At 42.2% G+C, this 13354-nt stretch overlaps 1 protein-coding gene across 1 annotated transcript in view; it reads right to left on the bottom strand.

Moving 5' to 3' along the window:
• Positions 1 to 1730: 1730 nt before the first annotated feature.
• LOC123512357 (forkhead box protein O3-like) overlaps positions 1731 to 13354 on the bottom strand; it is a 32588-nt gene continuing 20964 nt past the window's right edge. The window contains 6 exon segments of the mRNA XM_045268715.1: positions 1731 to 2789; positions 2792 to 3105; positions 3531 to 3753; positions 4115 to 4267; positions 4469 to 4592; positions 10833 to 11014. Coding sequence (XP_045124650.1) covers positions 2265 to 2789; positions 2792 to 3105; positions 3531 to 3753; positions 4115 to 4267; positions 4469 to 4592; positions 10833 to 11005 — 1512 coding nt within the window. The 5' untranslated portion in view covers positions 11006 to 11014 and the 3' untranslated portion in view covers positions 1731 to 2264.

The raw sequence follows: 13354 nt of genomic DNA, 5'->3' as shown, positions 1-13354 counted from the left end.
TCGGTAATGACTAGCTAACGACACTCCAATAATAATAATAATAATAATAATAATAATAATAATAATAATAATAATAATAATAATAATAATAATAATAATAATAATAATAATAATAATAATAATAATAATAATAATAATAATAACAATAATAATAATGGTAATAATAATGGTAAAGGACACCGTTTTATTACTCCAATCAACCTGCGATTGCGTAAAAACAAGTGCAATAATAATAATAATAATAATAATAATAATAATAATAATAATAATAACAAAATAATGCTTCATCACTCCTATCAGCCTGTGACGGAGTGTATAGAAATTGAAAGCTAGTTCTCTACAGAAGCACACAAAATTTTGCAGCCGTTCAAAGGACTGACGAAACAAACAGCACTGCACATCTGTGGGTCAAACACACGCCATGGAAGGGTGTATAGAGACGAGGAGGAAGAGAAATGGGAGTAACAGTATCAAGAGTCACCAGGAATATGTGAAAGCAGAACAAATGAGGCCGTATTTTGAAACGTTTCTTTCTCTCATAGGACTATTTTCAAAGGCTACGGAGATAATTATTTAGGTTCCCGGGATGTTTATGGCATTATTGATCCAGACTCCGTGTCAAACGATCACTAGACTACGAAAACATTCTTCAATAACCAAAATTATCAAACCACTCTTGAAAACTCCTAACAACTTCCACTAGACCTGTTACAGACTCACAAAAGCCATCCAAGCACCACTACAAATTCCTTCAACTTCCAATAAAATCTATTCAATTACCTGAATCACGAAAACATCTTGAAAACCTCATCAGCTACCGCTAAAGCCTCTTCAGCTATTACCAGTCACAAAAATCAGTCACAAAAACATCCATAGAATTCCAAAAAACTTTCATGCATCAAACTATCCAACGAGTTACAAAAACACTCTTGAGAACCTTCACGACATACATATATTACAACCTCTTTAGCAATCGGTATCACAAAAACACCTTGAACATCTTAACAACTTCCATTAGAACCACTAACCTATCCTTGGAAACGACCAACTTCCATTAAATCCTCTCCAGCTGTCTTTGAAAACCCCAACTTCCACTAAAACTTCTCTATTTAACGCCAAAAATCACGAAAACACTCTCGAAAACTTCAACATCTTACTCAGAATCACACACAAAAAAACACCCTCGAGAACCAAAAACAAATTCCGCTACAGACCTTTAGAAGTAATCAAGATAAGGTGACGAAACATTTGAGAATACAGTCCCTCAGTTCTTATTATTTGTGATAATCATTATATACATCTCCCGTTTTCTTAGGTATTCTTATTGGGAGACTAAGGTAATACGCTGGTAGGCTAATATTTCTCATTCACCTGAGCAGAACACCTACACATAAATAATTAATTAATACGACAGGTACGAATGGAGGGAGATTCTGGACCAAGATTTTTCTTCTAATACTATATAGAAAAAAAAATCAAGGGAAGAGGAGAAAAGGCATCTTTTAAGCTTGAAGCAAAGAAATAAAAGAAAAAAAAATAGAATCGCTAAATTTACAATATCAACCCAGGACCAGCCATTGAGTTGATGATGATGATGATTATGATGGTGATGATGATGATGATGATGATGATGATGATGATGATGATGATGATGATGGTGGTGGTGGTGAAATCATTAAATCACGTTAAATCACACAAAAAAGAATATCTTGTATACGCAAACGAGAGAGAGAGAGAGAGAGAGAGAGAGAGAGAGAGAGAGAGAGAGAGAGAGAGCTCAACCAAAACATAAAACACTAATAAACACCAACAAATACCTAAAAGAAACAAACAATATATTAACATAAACCCTTGCCCTTAAACTCAAATCCTCTCTATCTTTACACTCCCGACGCGCCGCCACGCAGCCAAGCAGCCTTTTATCAGCAGCGCAGCATCAAACATTCCCAGAATCCCCTCCATATCTCCCTGTCTGATTTGATTCCTTCTATGTACATCTTAGTTTACCAAAAGTTACATCTATATGACGCAGTGGTTCACGCTGACCTAAGTAGCATCTACGGTACGTACGTGGTACTGTTCGTCTGTTACAAGGCACACTTGATCAAGAGGACGGTTATTGCATTACAAGGGGCTGGGTAACGAGGGGTCGGGTAGCGAGGGGCGGAGTAGAAAGAGACAGGTAGAGAGGGGCGGGAAAGAGAGGGGTCGGATAGAGAAGGACGGGATAGAGTGGGGCAGGGTAGCGAGGAACGAGGGTGAGGTTACAGTATCTTATCCCAGTTGAATTCGTCAGTGATCTCCTCGTCATCAGAGTGGGGACCTGAGCCTGTGATGAGTCCCACCTGAATTGCCTCCATGTTCTGCGCTAGCGTATGTTCCAGCATCCCCTCCAAGCAGTCATCGTTTGGCGGGGGTGCAGCCTCCCCGCCTGCGTGAATAGGCGGGGACAAGGGAGCGAGGAGGCGGCTGAGTGGCTCTGATAGCGGCTGGGGACTGGCTACCGCTGGCTCCCTCCTCATGATGGTCACAGTTCCACCAGAACCGTGACTGGCGGCGCTGACTGTCTGGCTGTGTGCAGAGAGAGACAGAGACGCTGAGCTGTCCCCACAGTCACTATGGCCGCTCAGACTGAAGCTGCCATCCAGAGGAAGCTCCCCGGGTGTGCTGGCCTGCTGGGGAGACCTAAGCACGTCATCAGGAGGCACACTATTGGATATCATGAGGGGATCCGCCATCAGTGTCTCCAGGGTCTCTCCGGAGGTCTGGAGGGGCAGGAGTGTGACGTCGCTGGGGAAGTCCTCGTGGGGGTCATGGGGGCAGGGATGGCCGTGGGGGCGGACGAAGGCATGGGCATGGGGCGGGACAGAGGCAGCACACTGGGCACGCTCTGGTTCGGGTTGGCGCCTCCAGCGTTCTGCGGAATGAGTGGGGCGGCGTATTCCCTGAGCAGCTCCGGGGTGAGGTTACTGAGCAGCAGTAGGTCGCAGTCCTTCATGGTGATACCGTCCACCGAGGAGTCCCGAGGCGCACACTCACTCTCCCCCATGCCCATGGAGAGACTGACGGGCGCGTTGGTCCCCGTCACGCCGTCCAATAACACTCCTGCAACGGGAACACTCGTGTTGGCCTATGAAAGTTGAAATATGATAGTGATAACAATAATACCAAACCTAAGAAAGATGCCCAAACTGTTCGAAGTCAACTTGATAGTCTTAACTATTCTCAATGACTTTCTTAAACTCTCTTGCTTTTAATTATAGCTATGCAAAGTCACTCATAAAACCATGTATCCTGAAACGCTTCGCTCTCTCATTACGACTATTTAAAAAAAAATCACAAATGATTAAAGAGATTCTTAAGATAGTTTCTCAGGTTCCCCTGTTGATAATATGGAAACTTCGTTAATCTGTCACTAGAATCACAAAAACAACTTTATTCAGAATTCGTTTTACTTAAACAATAGACGTGGATATGCGGCTCAGAAGTGCTTCAGAATCAGTCACCAAAGCCCGTCTCACACCACTCACCCTCCTGCGAAGCGTTCCAGAGGTGTGTTGTCTGCGCCCAGTGGTCCACGCGGGCGCTGTGGCTCCAGGGGTTGATCATCTGGATGCTAGTCTTGAGGTCACGGTCTTGCAGTGGCGTGGCGGTGACAGGAATAACGGTATTGAGTCCCGTGTTGGTGGCACTCATGGAGAGAGTGGTGGTTCTTGCCGTGTTGGTCAGCGTGTGGGCCAGATACGGGTTGAACTGTGGTAAAGGAGTCTTGCTTACTTGTATACTTCCTTAGTCGTTTTAGCAGTTTATAGTAATCTGAGAAGTTATACAGTAACCTTGGTAATCCTATGATACATGTTAGAGTTCTTGATCAAATGAGTAACTTACATCATGCAAAAAATTACTTTAAGTTAGGCTGGATTAAGCTAGAATGAGTTAGATTAGAATACTGAAACTTCACTATAGAAAAATAGATCATGTTAATACAGTAGCTTAGCATAAATTAGTTAGATTAGCTTCGTTAAGATATGTTACATTACGTGGCATTGGGATGAAATGGTATAGATAAATTAACCTAACCTAACCGGACCTACACACTCAACGCTCGACTCACTCTCGGGCATGGCTGTTTCTTCCGTTTATTGGCCGCCTCGTCCGCTGTGTGGGTGGCGTCGATGGCCCAGTAGGAACCCTTGCCCGGGTCATCCTTGGTCCGCGGCACCTTCTTGAAACACTTGTTGAGGGACAGGTTGTGACGCACTGAGTTCTGGCGGGATTCAAACACTTACATTACTATACTGATCCTTTGGAACATTTGAAATCATTCTAACTCTATCAAAAACTATAAGATAAAAAAAAAAAAAAATCAGATAGAAAAAAGTATTTCAACCAATCTAATAAATACTTCAGTTAGATTGGGAACGCTTAAGCACTCTGGTATGGGAGGCGAGAGGCGGTACTCGCTCACCTTCCACCCGACAGGCGCCTGGCGGTAGTAGGAGAAGTTGTCCATGATCCAGTGATAGATCTCCGCCAGGGTCATCTTCCTGCGGCTGCTGCTGTTGATGGCCAGCGTGATGAGGTTGGCGTAGCTGACGGAGGGAATAAATGATGATGGTTAGTTTATTTTGTCAAAGAAAAATAGCTAAAAAGTTTAATTTGGAAAGGAAATAATAATGTAACGTATTTTGTTAAGGGTTGGCGTAGCTGACGATGGAAAGGATTAATGTCAAGTTATTCGACGGTTGATAGGTCTGACGAAGGGAAGAAATGATAATGTTAAATTAGATTTTGTATGGTTTGTATGGTTTATATAATTATTTACGAGTGCTAGGTTCACTTTTTCTTTTAACACTCAAAAGATGGGAATCGAAAAAAGGCGTTTTTCTTTTCATATTTATACTAAACGATGTTATTTACTACTACTACTACTACTACTACTACTACTACTATTATTATTACTACTACTACTAGTACCACTATTATTACTACTACTACTACTACCACTGCTTCCGATGACGTCACTGCCGTCGTAGCCATAGTCTACATAATATCATCTCCCCATCTCCTTGACCTTGGCTGGAAGTTTTCTTAATAAATGTATTTTGATACGTAACTCCTGAAATTTGACAGAAAAGTTTGATATGACGTCCCTTCAGTTATGCCTCGTTCATTTCTTTATTCACTCCTTCCTTCATTCAATAGATTACTCATTCAAACACACACACACACACACACACACACACACACACACACACACACACACACACACACACACACACACACGTAGTGTAGTGGTTAGCACAGTCGGCTCACAGCCGAGAGGGCCCAGATTCGAATCCCGGGCGCGACAAGGCAAATGGGCAATCCTCTTAATGTGTAGCCCCTGTTCACTTAGCAGCAAGTAGGTAAGGGATGCAATTCGAGGGGTTGTGGCTTCGCTTTCCTGGTGTGTGTAGTGTGGTGTGGTCTCAGTCCTACCCGAAGATCAGGTCTATGAGCTTTGAGCTCGTTCCGTAATGGGAAGGTTGACTCGGTGACCATCAGGTGATATTGAAACACACACACACACACACACACACACACACACACACACACACACACACACACACATGGCCAGCCTGGTCGTCGAACCTCAGTACAACGCAAAGAGAGGGCCAGAGAGAATGCAGAAGCGCGTGGTCATGATCATGTTTGGCCCTTCACATGCCCTCACCGCCCTTGACCTCATACTCCAGCCAGCTGTTTAAAAACTGGCACTCCTGCAGTCAGACAAACGATTCCTAAACAACCACCGCCACCGTACTCTTCTTCCTACTTTTGCATGCACTCGTGATACCAATGATAATGATAATGATGCTGCTACAACAACAACAACAACAACAACAACAACAACAAAACAAAACAGCAACAGCTACTACTACTACTACTACTACTACTACTACTACTACTACTACTACTACTACTACTGCTGCTGCTGCTGCTACTACTACTACTACTACTACTACTACTACTACTACTACTACTACTACTACTACTACTACTACTGCTACTACTACTACTACAATCCCTCACACACATCCATTCATCCCGGTATTCATTAAAAAAATCGTGAGAAGAAAGATTCCACTTTTTTCTTTTATGTAGGGGAGGGAGCCAGTCAAGGGCAAAAAAAAGAAAATATTAAAAAACGCCCACTTGAGTGCTGGCTCTCTAAAAAGTGGTAAAGCGTCAGCCAAAATTGGGGGGCAAATGCCTCGATACCTACCTCTTAAAACAAGACAAGTTGTAGGAAGTCGGAAATACAGATGCAGGGAGGGAGTTCCAGAGTTTACCAGTGAAAGGGATGAATGATTGAGAGTACTGGTTAACTCTTGCGTTAGAGAGTTGGACAGAATAGGGACCAGAGGAAGAAGAAAGCCTTGTGCAGCGAGGCCGTAGGACGGGAAGGCATGCAGTTAGCAAGATCAGTAGAGCAGTTAGCATGAAAATAGCGATAAAAGATAGAAAGAGATGCAACATTTCGGCGGTGAGAAAGAGGCTGAAGACAGTTAGTCAGAGGAGGGGAGTTGATGAGACGAAAAGCTTTAGATTCCACCCTATCTAGTAAAACTGTGTGACTGGAACCCCCAAACATGCGAAGAGTACTCCATACAAGGGCGGATAAGGCCCTTGTACAGAGTAAGCAGTTGGAGGGGTGAGAAAAACTGGCGGAGACGCCTCAGAACACCTAACTTCATAGAAGCTGTTTTAGCAAGAGATGAGATGTGAAGTTTCCAGTTAAGATTATGAGCAAAGGACAGACCGAGGATATTCATTGTGGAAGAGGAGACAGTTGAGTGTCATTGAAGAAGAGGGATAGTTGTCTGGAAGGTTGTGTCGAGTTGATAGATGGAGGAATTGAGTTTTGAGGCATTGAAAACTACTAGATTTTCTCTGCCCCAATCGGAAATCTTAGAAAGATCGGAAGTCAGGCGTTCTGTGGCGTCCCTGCGTGATCTGTTGACTTCCTGAAGGGTTGGTCGTCTCTGAAAGGACGTGGAAAGATGTAGGGTGGTATCATCAGCGTAGGAGTGGATAGGGCAAGAAGTTTGGTTAAGAAGGTCATTAATGAATAATAGAAAGAGAGTGGGTGACAGGACAGAACCCTGAGGAACACCACTATTAATAGATTTAGGAGAAGAACAGTGGCCGTCTACCACAGCAGCAATAGAACGGTCAGAAAGGAAACTTGAGATAAAGTTGCAGAGAGAAGGATAGAAGCCGTAGGAGGGCAGTTTTGAAATCAAAGCTTTATGCCAGACTCTATCAAAAGCTTTTGATATGTCTAACGCTACAGCAAAAGTTTCACCGAAATCTCTAAAAGAGGATGACCAAGACTCAGTAAGGAAAGCCAGAAGATCACCAGTAGAGCGACCTTGACGGAAGCCATACTGGCGATCAGACAGAAGATTGTGAAGTGACAGATGTTTGAGAATCTTCCTATTCAGGATAGATTCAAAAACTTTAGACAAGCAAGAGATTAAAGCTATAGGACGGTAGTTTGAGGATTAGAACGGTCACCCTTTTTAGGAACAGGCTGAATGTAGGCAAACTTCCAGCAGGAAGGAAAGGTAGAAGTAGATAGACAAAGTTGAAAGAGTTTGGCCAGGCAAGGTGCAAGCACGGAAGCACAGTTTTGAGAACAATAGGAGGTACCCCATCAGGACCATAAGCCTTCCGAGGGTTTAGGCCAGCGAGGGCATGGAAAACATCGTTACGAAGAATTTTAATTGTAGACATGAAATAGTCAGAGGGAGGAGGAGAGGGAGGGACAAGCCCAGAATCATCCAAGGTGGACTGGTATGCACTACATTTTCTGACTTGCCAAGTTTTTCAACTAATACAGTAAATATGAAAAATATTTCTGAACTCAGTAGCATTAAAGGAAAAATAACAACCATTTGTAACTTTTATGTATGGCACTACAAAAAGATAATAATATTGAGAACGAAAACGAAACCCGACAAGATTCTATTACATATTCTGAATAAAAAAATACTTTCGTGTGTGGTGGAAGGATAAATGGTGGTTGTACTTGTAAATGGGTAAGCTCACTGTGCAATGGACGGTAGGATGGATGAGTTGGTAGGTGGACGCAGTTTTGGTGAGAGTGGGTGGGATGATGAATGTGAGAGTGTGAGTGGGTGGGTTAGTAGGCAAGAGACAGGTGGATGGATGGGCGAGTGGGCCTGTAGGTAGTGTCCGGTCGGTGAATGGACGGATGTGGTTGAGTGGATACTTGGAGAGATGTGTTAATGGAAATGGGTGGATGGATGTATGAACGCGAGTCAGTGGATAAATGGATGGAGTTATGACTGTTGCTGGATGGATGTGAGTGGATAGATATGGTTGAGTAATTGAGTGGATGGGTGGATGTTGTTAAGCAGTGGATGGGTTGGCAAAGGTTATACTGGTGCGTGTATGGATCCACATGGTGCCTTCACGATGCCTGTAGTCCAGACGTCTAACTACATTTTGAGGACCAAGTGTTTTGAGTACCAATTATCTGGAGCAGTAAACGTCCTGAAGTCTATTTGCACTAACGCTGATCTGTTTTGCCGCCTAAATGACATGAATACCATCTCCCAGTACCGAGTAACTGTAAGTCGGTGGAGGAGGGATAGCGTGATGGTGCGAGAAGCGTGGGAGCGTGTCAACACCTCTACCATTCACGTAATTAGTGGGCCTATAGGTCACCGCCAGGTATACCCAGAAACCGAGACAAGGTACTCAATTATGAAAGAAGCTCGTGAAGGTTGTGTGGAAGGCATCGATTTGTCCTCCTCCAGCTCTCTTCCTCCCTCCTCCTCCTTCCTGTGAGTCATACACCCACACGCCCATCCAGATCCAAATACGACACTGAATTCACGGCCATACTATAACCCTTGCCACTAGTCCTGAATACGCTGACCACTTCATTTGTCACACTTGAGGCTGATTGTCAAGTTCAAGAGGTGAGTTATATTCGGCGATGTTCAAATAATTTCTGGAGTTCAAAAATGTAAAAAGCAAGACAGGAGTGTCATCTCTGACCTAAAAAAGCGATTCTCACATTCAAACTCTTCTGATCCGTCCCTTCTTCTTCTCCTACTATTACTACTCTCTCTCTCTCTCTCTCTCTCTCTCTCTCTCTCTCTCTCTCTCTCTCTCTCTCTCTCTTTTTTTTTTTTTTTTTTTTTTTTTTTTTTGTGTGTGTGTGTGTGTGTGTGTGTGTGTGTGTGTGTGTGTGTGTGTGTGTGTGTGTGTGTGTGTTCACCCATGAAAACTTTTCAAATATAAAAACAACTCTGAAACAAGAACGGGAAAAGGGTTTGCTGAAGGAGAAGTGAAGGGGAGAGCTAAGAAACGGGAGGGGAAGAGGAAGACGAAGGGGAGGGGAGGGAGGGTTAGGGCAACACTTCTTGCAAACGGTGCAGCAAGAGTGCTAGGATAAAACGAAAGTTACCTTTAAAAGGGCTCCAAATGGTATTGTAATCTGAAGGTTATTGTAAAACTGTTTTCAAGTGTGGCATTTAGGTTTCTTATTTTGTATTTCTGTTAGTCATTTTTATTTTTTTTTTCATTTTTTTCTGTATTTCATCTACATTCCTATTTATTTGTTTATTTAGTTATTTTTATATGTTGACTCATAATTTCATGAATTTATCTATTCTAAATTTCCTGTGGTTGTAGTGACAGAGTAACAACATTTCTTCATTATCATCAATAGAAACACTTTTGAGAACCTTATTAATGGGACCAAAGTGATTCAGTTTACTGTACTAGTTATAATGATACGGTTGAGATGGAAAGAGTGAAAGACCTAACCTAAACTTAACCTAACCTTAACCCAACTTAAGCTTAACCTTAACCTAACCTAATCTACCCTACCCTACCTAACCTAACCTTAGCAGCAGGCTCAGAACCCCACCAGGCACACGCGGTGCACGAGTAACGTGAAGGTCTGCGTACACTGGAGCAGGCTGACCACTAGGCAGGAGCCACACAAACGGCCCCTGGTCCCGTCCCTGCCACCCCTCTAGCTGGGGCGAGACTCAATGAACTCCACATGTGACCCATTGTTTTTATCTTCCTGCTTCATTTCCTTCAAACTGATATAAATTAAAATGTTTCCTCGGAACAGTTTTGCCAAAATGTGTTGAAATTAGATGGTGGTTCAACCGCTCTCACTCACTCACAATTGGTGACTGATGTTGAGTAATATTCAGATAGTTATTGATGTTCAAAAATATTAAAAAAGACTGGAATGTGATATATATATATATATATATATATATATATATATATATATATATATATATATATATATATATATATATATATATATATATATATATATATATATATATATATATATATATATATATATATATATATATATATATATATATATATATATATATATATATATATATATATATATATATATATATATATATATAGAGTTACTGATGTTGAGAAAAGACCTTGGATGTTGTAAAGAATTCTGTAATATTAAGAAAATAGATCGAGTGTGATATCAAAAAGTTACTGTAATGTAAAAAAAATAACAAAAGTAACTGACGTTGAAAATACCTAAAAAAAGAAAGACTGTAATGTTTAAAAAGCAACAGAGATGTTAAAAAATCCTGTAACATCCAAAATATCAAAATAGCACACAAAAAAAAAAAAAAAACACTAAACTAAACAAACAATTCCAGTCGAAAATCAAATAAAACCTTCAGAGAAATTAACAAGGCTTAAACGGTATCAGAAACAAATAAGACGTGCATAAATGAACATCTAATCACCTGTAGGGCGGCTTGCCATTGACGGGCGGGGAAGGGGGCGTGGAGGAATCAGCCTGCACCATCTCGGGAGTGTCAGTAATCCCGTCTAGCCACAAACCTCCCGCCAGCGTGCCCCGAGCGTTGAGGCGCGGCAGCCAGTCCATTGCAGTGAGGCTCTTGTTCAGCTCGGCCATGGCAGAAGTCTGGGGTGGAGACGGTGATAGGGGTTACTTATGGTATGTGGGAATGGTGAAGGACCGCTTGACATTGGAGGTTACTAGGTCTGTTGGAGGAAAAAGAGAGGGAATGAGACTTGTTCAGCTCGGCCATGGCAGAAATATAGGAGTGGAGATGGTGACAATGTAGGAATGATGTAAGACCGCCTGACATTGAAAGATGTTGGGTGTGTGAGAGGGAAAAGCGAGGAAATGAGACTTGCTCAGCTCAACCGTGGTATAAGGTGACTGGGGATGACTATGGTAAGTAGAAATGGTGTAGATCCGCTTCCAATCGATTATACATGAAGGATAAAAGGGAAAAATGGAGAAAACTAGGACAATCCAATAAGGCATGAACATTAAAGAAAGAGAAAGGGAACATTGATTGTATGAGAAAGAAATGGGGATAGAATAATACCAATACAGTGAGGGATAGAAATTAAAAAAAAAAAAAAAAGGAGACTAAAAGATAAAAATTATGTAAGCAAATAAATACTGAACGTAAGAAAAACATAATTATTTCTACTGCCACTTCATAATCAAAACCCAAGTACATCAGCAACTCACGCTCCACGGCTCACCACACTTTCAAGAAGGCCGGATCACTTCTCTTCACGTAAAGACTGCACATTCACACATTCACGGCCGCCACGAGGACATGAGCTACACAAGTTGCTCACGTATTGATGTTCTGTCTGTCTCTTGTAAAAGAGGTATACTTTAGTTTTCAAGAGTTCAGGTTTCACGTCAATCAATGGTGTAAGACTTCTAGCTCAATTCTCTTCTCAGGCACCTAGTAGTTTATGTATGTGCATCACATACGTTCCTTGCTCGTGTCTCTTGTCAAGGAGGCTGTTTTCAAGTCGATCACTAGTTTAAGACTTTGGACTCTTTTTATTCTATCTCTTCTTTATCTTTCTTCCAACCACGAGTTTTCTACATTCTTGCAGAACACATATTTTTTTTTCTTTTTTCCAGATTGATAACTACTGCATGGCTTTCAGTTTAGTTTTTTTTTTTTTCCCTTCACTCTTTCCTTTCCAGTCACGTGTTAGTCTTTATTGCAAGTTAAGTATTGAAAACTGAGGTAAAGTTACTGTCTTGCTTCAAATCTTTTACTTTCGATCACTGAAGCATGACTCAATTAATTCTTTATCCTCTCTCTCTTCTATGTTCTAGTTTCAATGAAAGGCGAGTGACCGTACATTCAATCCTTTCTCCTCTCAATTTCCAGTCCAGTCTTTTCGATATAAGAAGTTGAGGTAAAGAAACGTTGTTAGTTTTTATCCCTTACTACTTTGAATTGCTAATGAAAGCATTAGAAGAGTAGAAAACGCACTTCAAACTTGTAGGGGTGACTTTCATAATACACTACCAACAGGGAAAAATCTACTTGATAACCATTTCCTTGAGGTGCTATAGCTTGGTTACTGGTAAGTGATGAAGCTGGGAGGTGTTAGTGACTGATGAAGCGAGACGAGGTGTTGAGGTGACTGCTGACACGAGACGAGACAGTAACTGGTAGGACGAGACGAGAAGACGAGGATCTGTTGGTGTTTGGTGAGACGAAACAAGACGAGACCGGTTTGATTAAACGACGAAGACGAGGTGTAGTGACAGGCAAGGCGAGACGAAGAGGTGACAAGAAGGTGAAGGGAAGGGACGACCGACCAGCGGCCAGACAGAGTGACTTCCCGAACGGCAGCGAACCAGCGCCCCGTGACAGCCTCGAGTCGGCGTGACCAGCGCGCCGAGACTGAGGAACTGAGGCGGGGCGCGGGCACACCTGGCTTCGAATCTGTTGCCGGGCTGACTCACCCTCCCTGCACCTCAATAATTCCTTCCCATAACCCAGTGTTACGCGGAAGTAGGTGCGTCATATCCTGGCTCGCGTGTCCCGCCGCCCACACGCCCGTGCAGCACCATCACACTTCCTAACAACACCTTCCAGTCACCAAGCCAAGACGCGTGTAGTTGCTTGACGATTCATGGGTTGGTAACACTTTCATTAACGTGTTTTGCTTCTCCGTCTTATCTTTCTTCGTATTCTTGCAATTCGCCTTATTTTACTCCTCTTTTTTTACTTCCTGATCTCTCCGTGTTTTTTCTATTCTATTTACTCATTCTGTTGTAATTTTCTTCTCTTTCTCGTCTTTTCCCCATATTTTCTTCCTATCTCACCCTTTTCTCTAATTTCTTTCTTTTATGTTTTCATTCTCTCCCTCTTCATTGTTCTAGCCCTATTTCTCTTTATTCCCTTCACATTATCTTCCTATTCGCCATCTTACCTCCCACTTTTTTTCTCTTCTCTACTTCCCTCTTCTA

Source organism: Portunus trituberculatus, chromosome 33 (assembly GCF_017591435.1).
Source record: "Portunus trituberculatus isolate SZX2019 chromosome 33, ASM1759143v1, whole genome shotgun sequence".
Taxonomy (NCBI): Eukaryota; Metazoa; Arthropoda; class Malacostraca; order Decapoda; family Portunidae; genus Portunus; species Portunus trituberculatus.
This window is presented reverse-complemented; position numbering and strand designations above follow the sequence as displayed.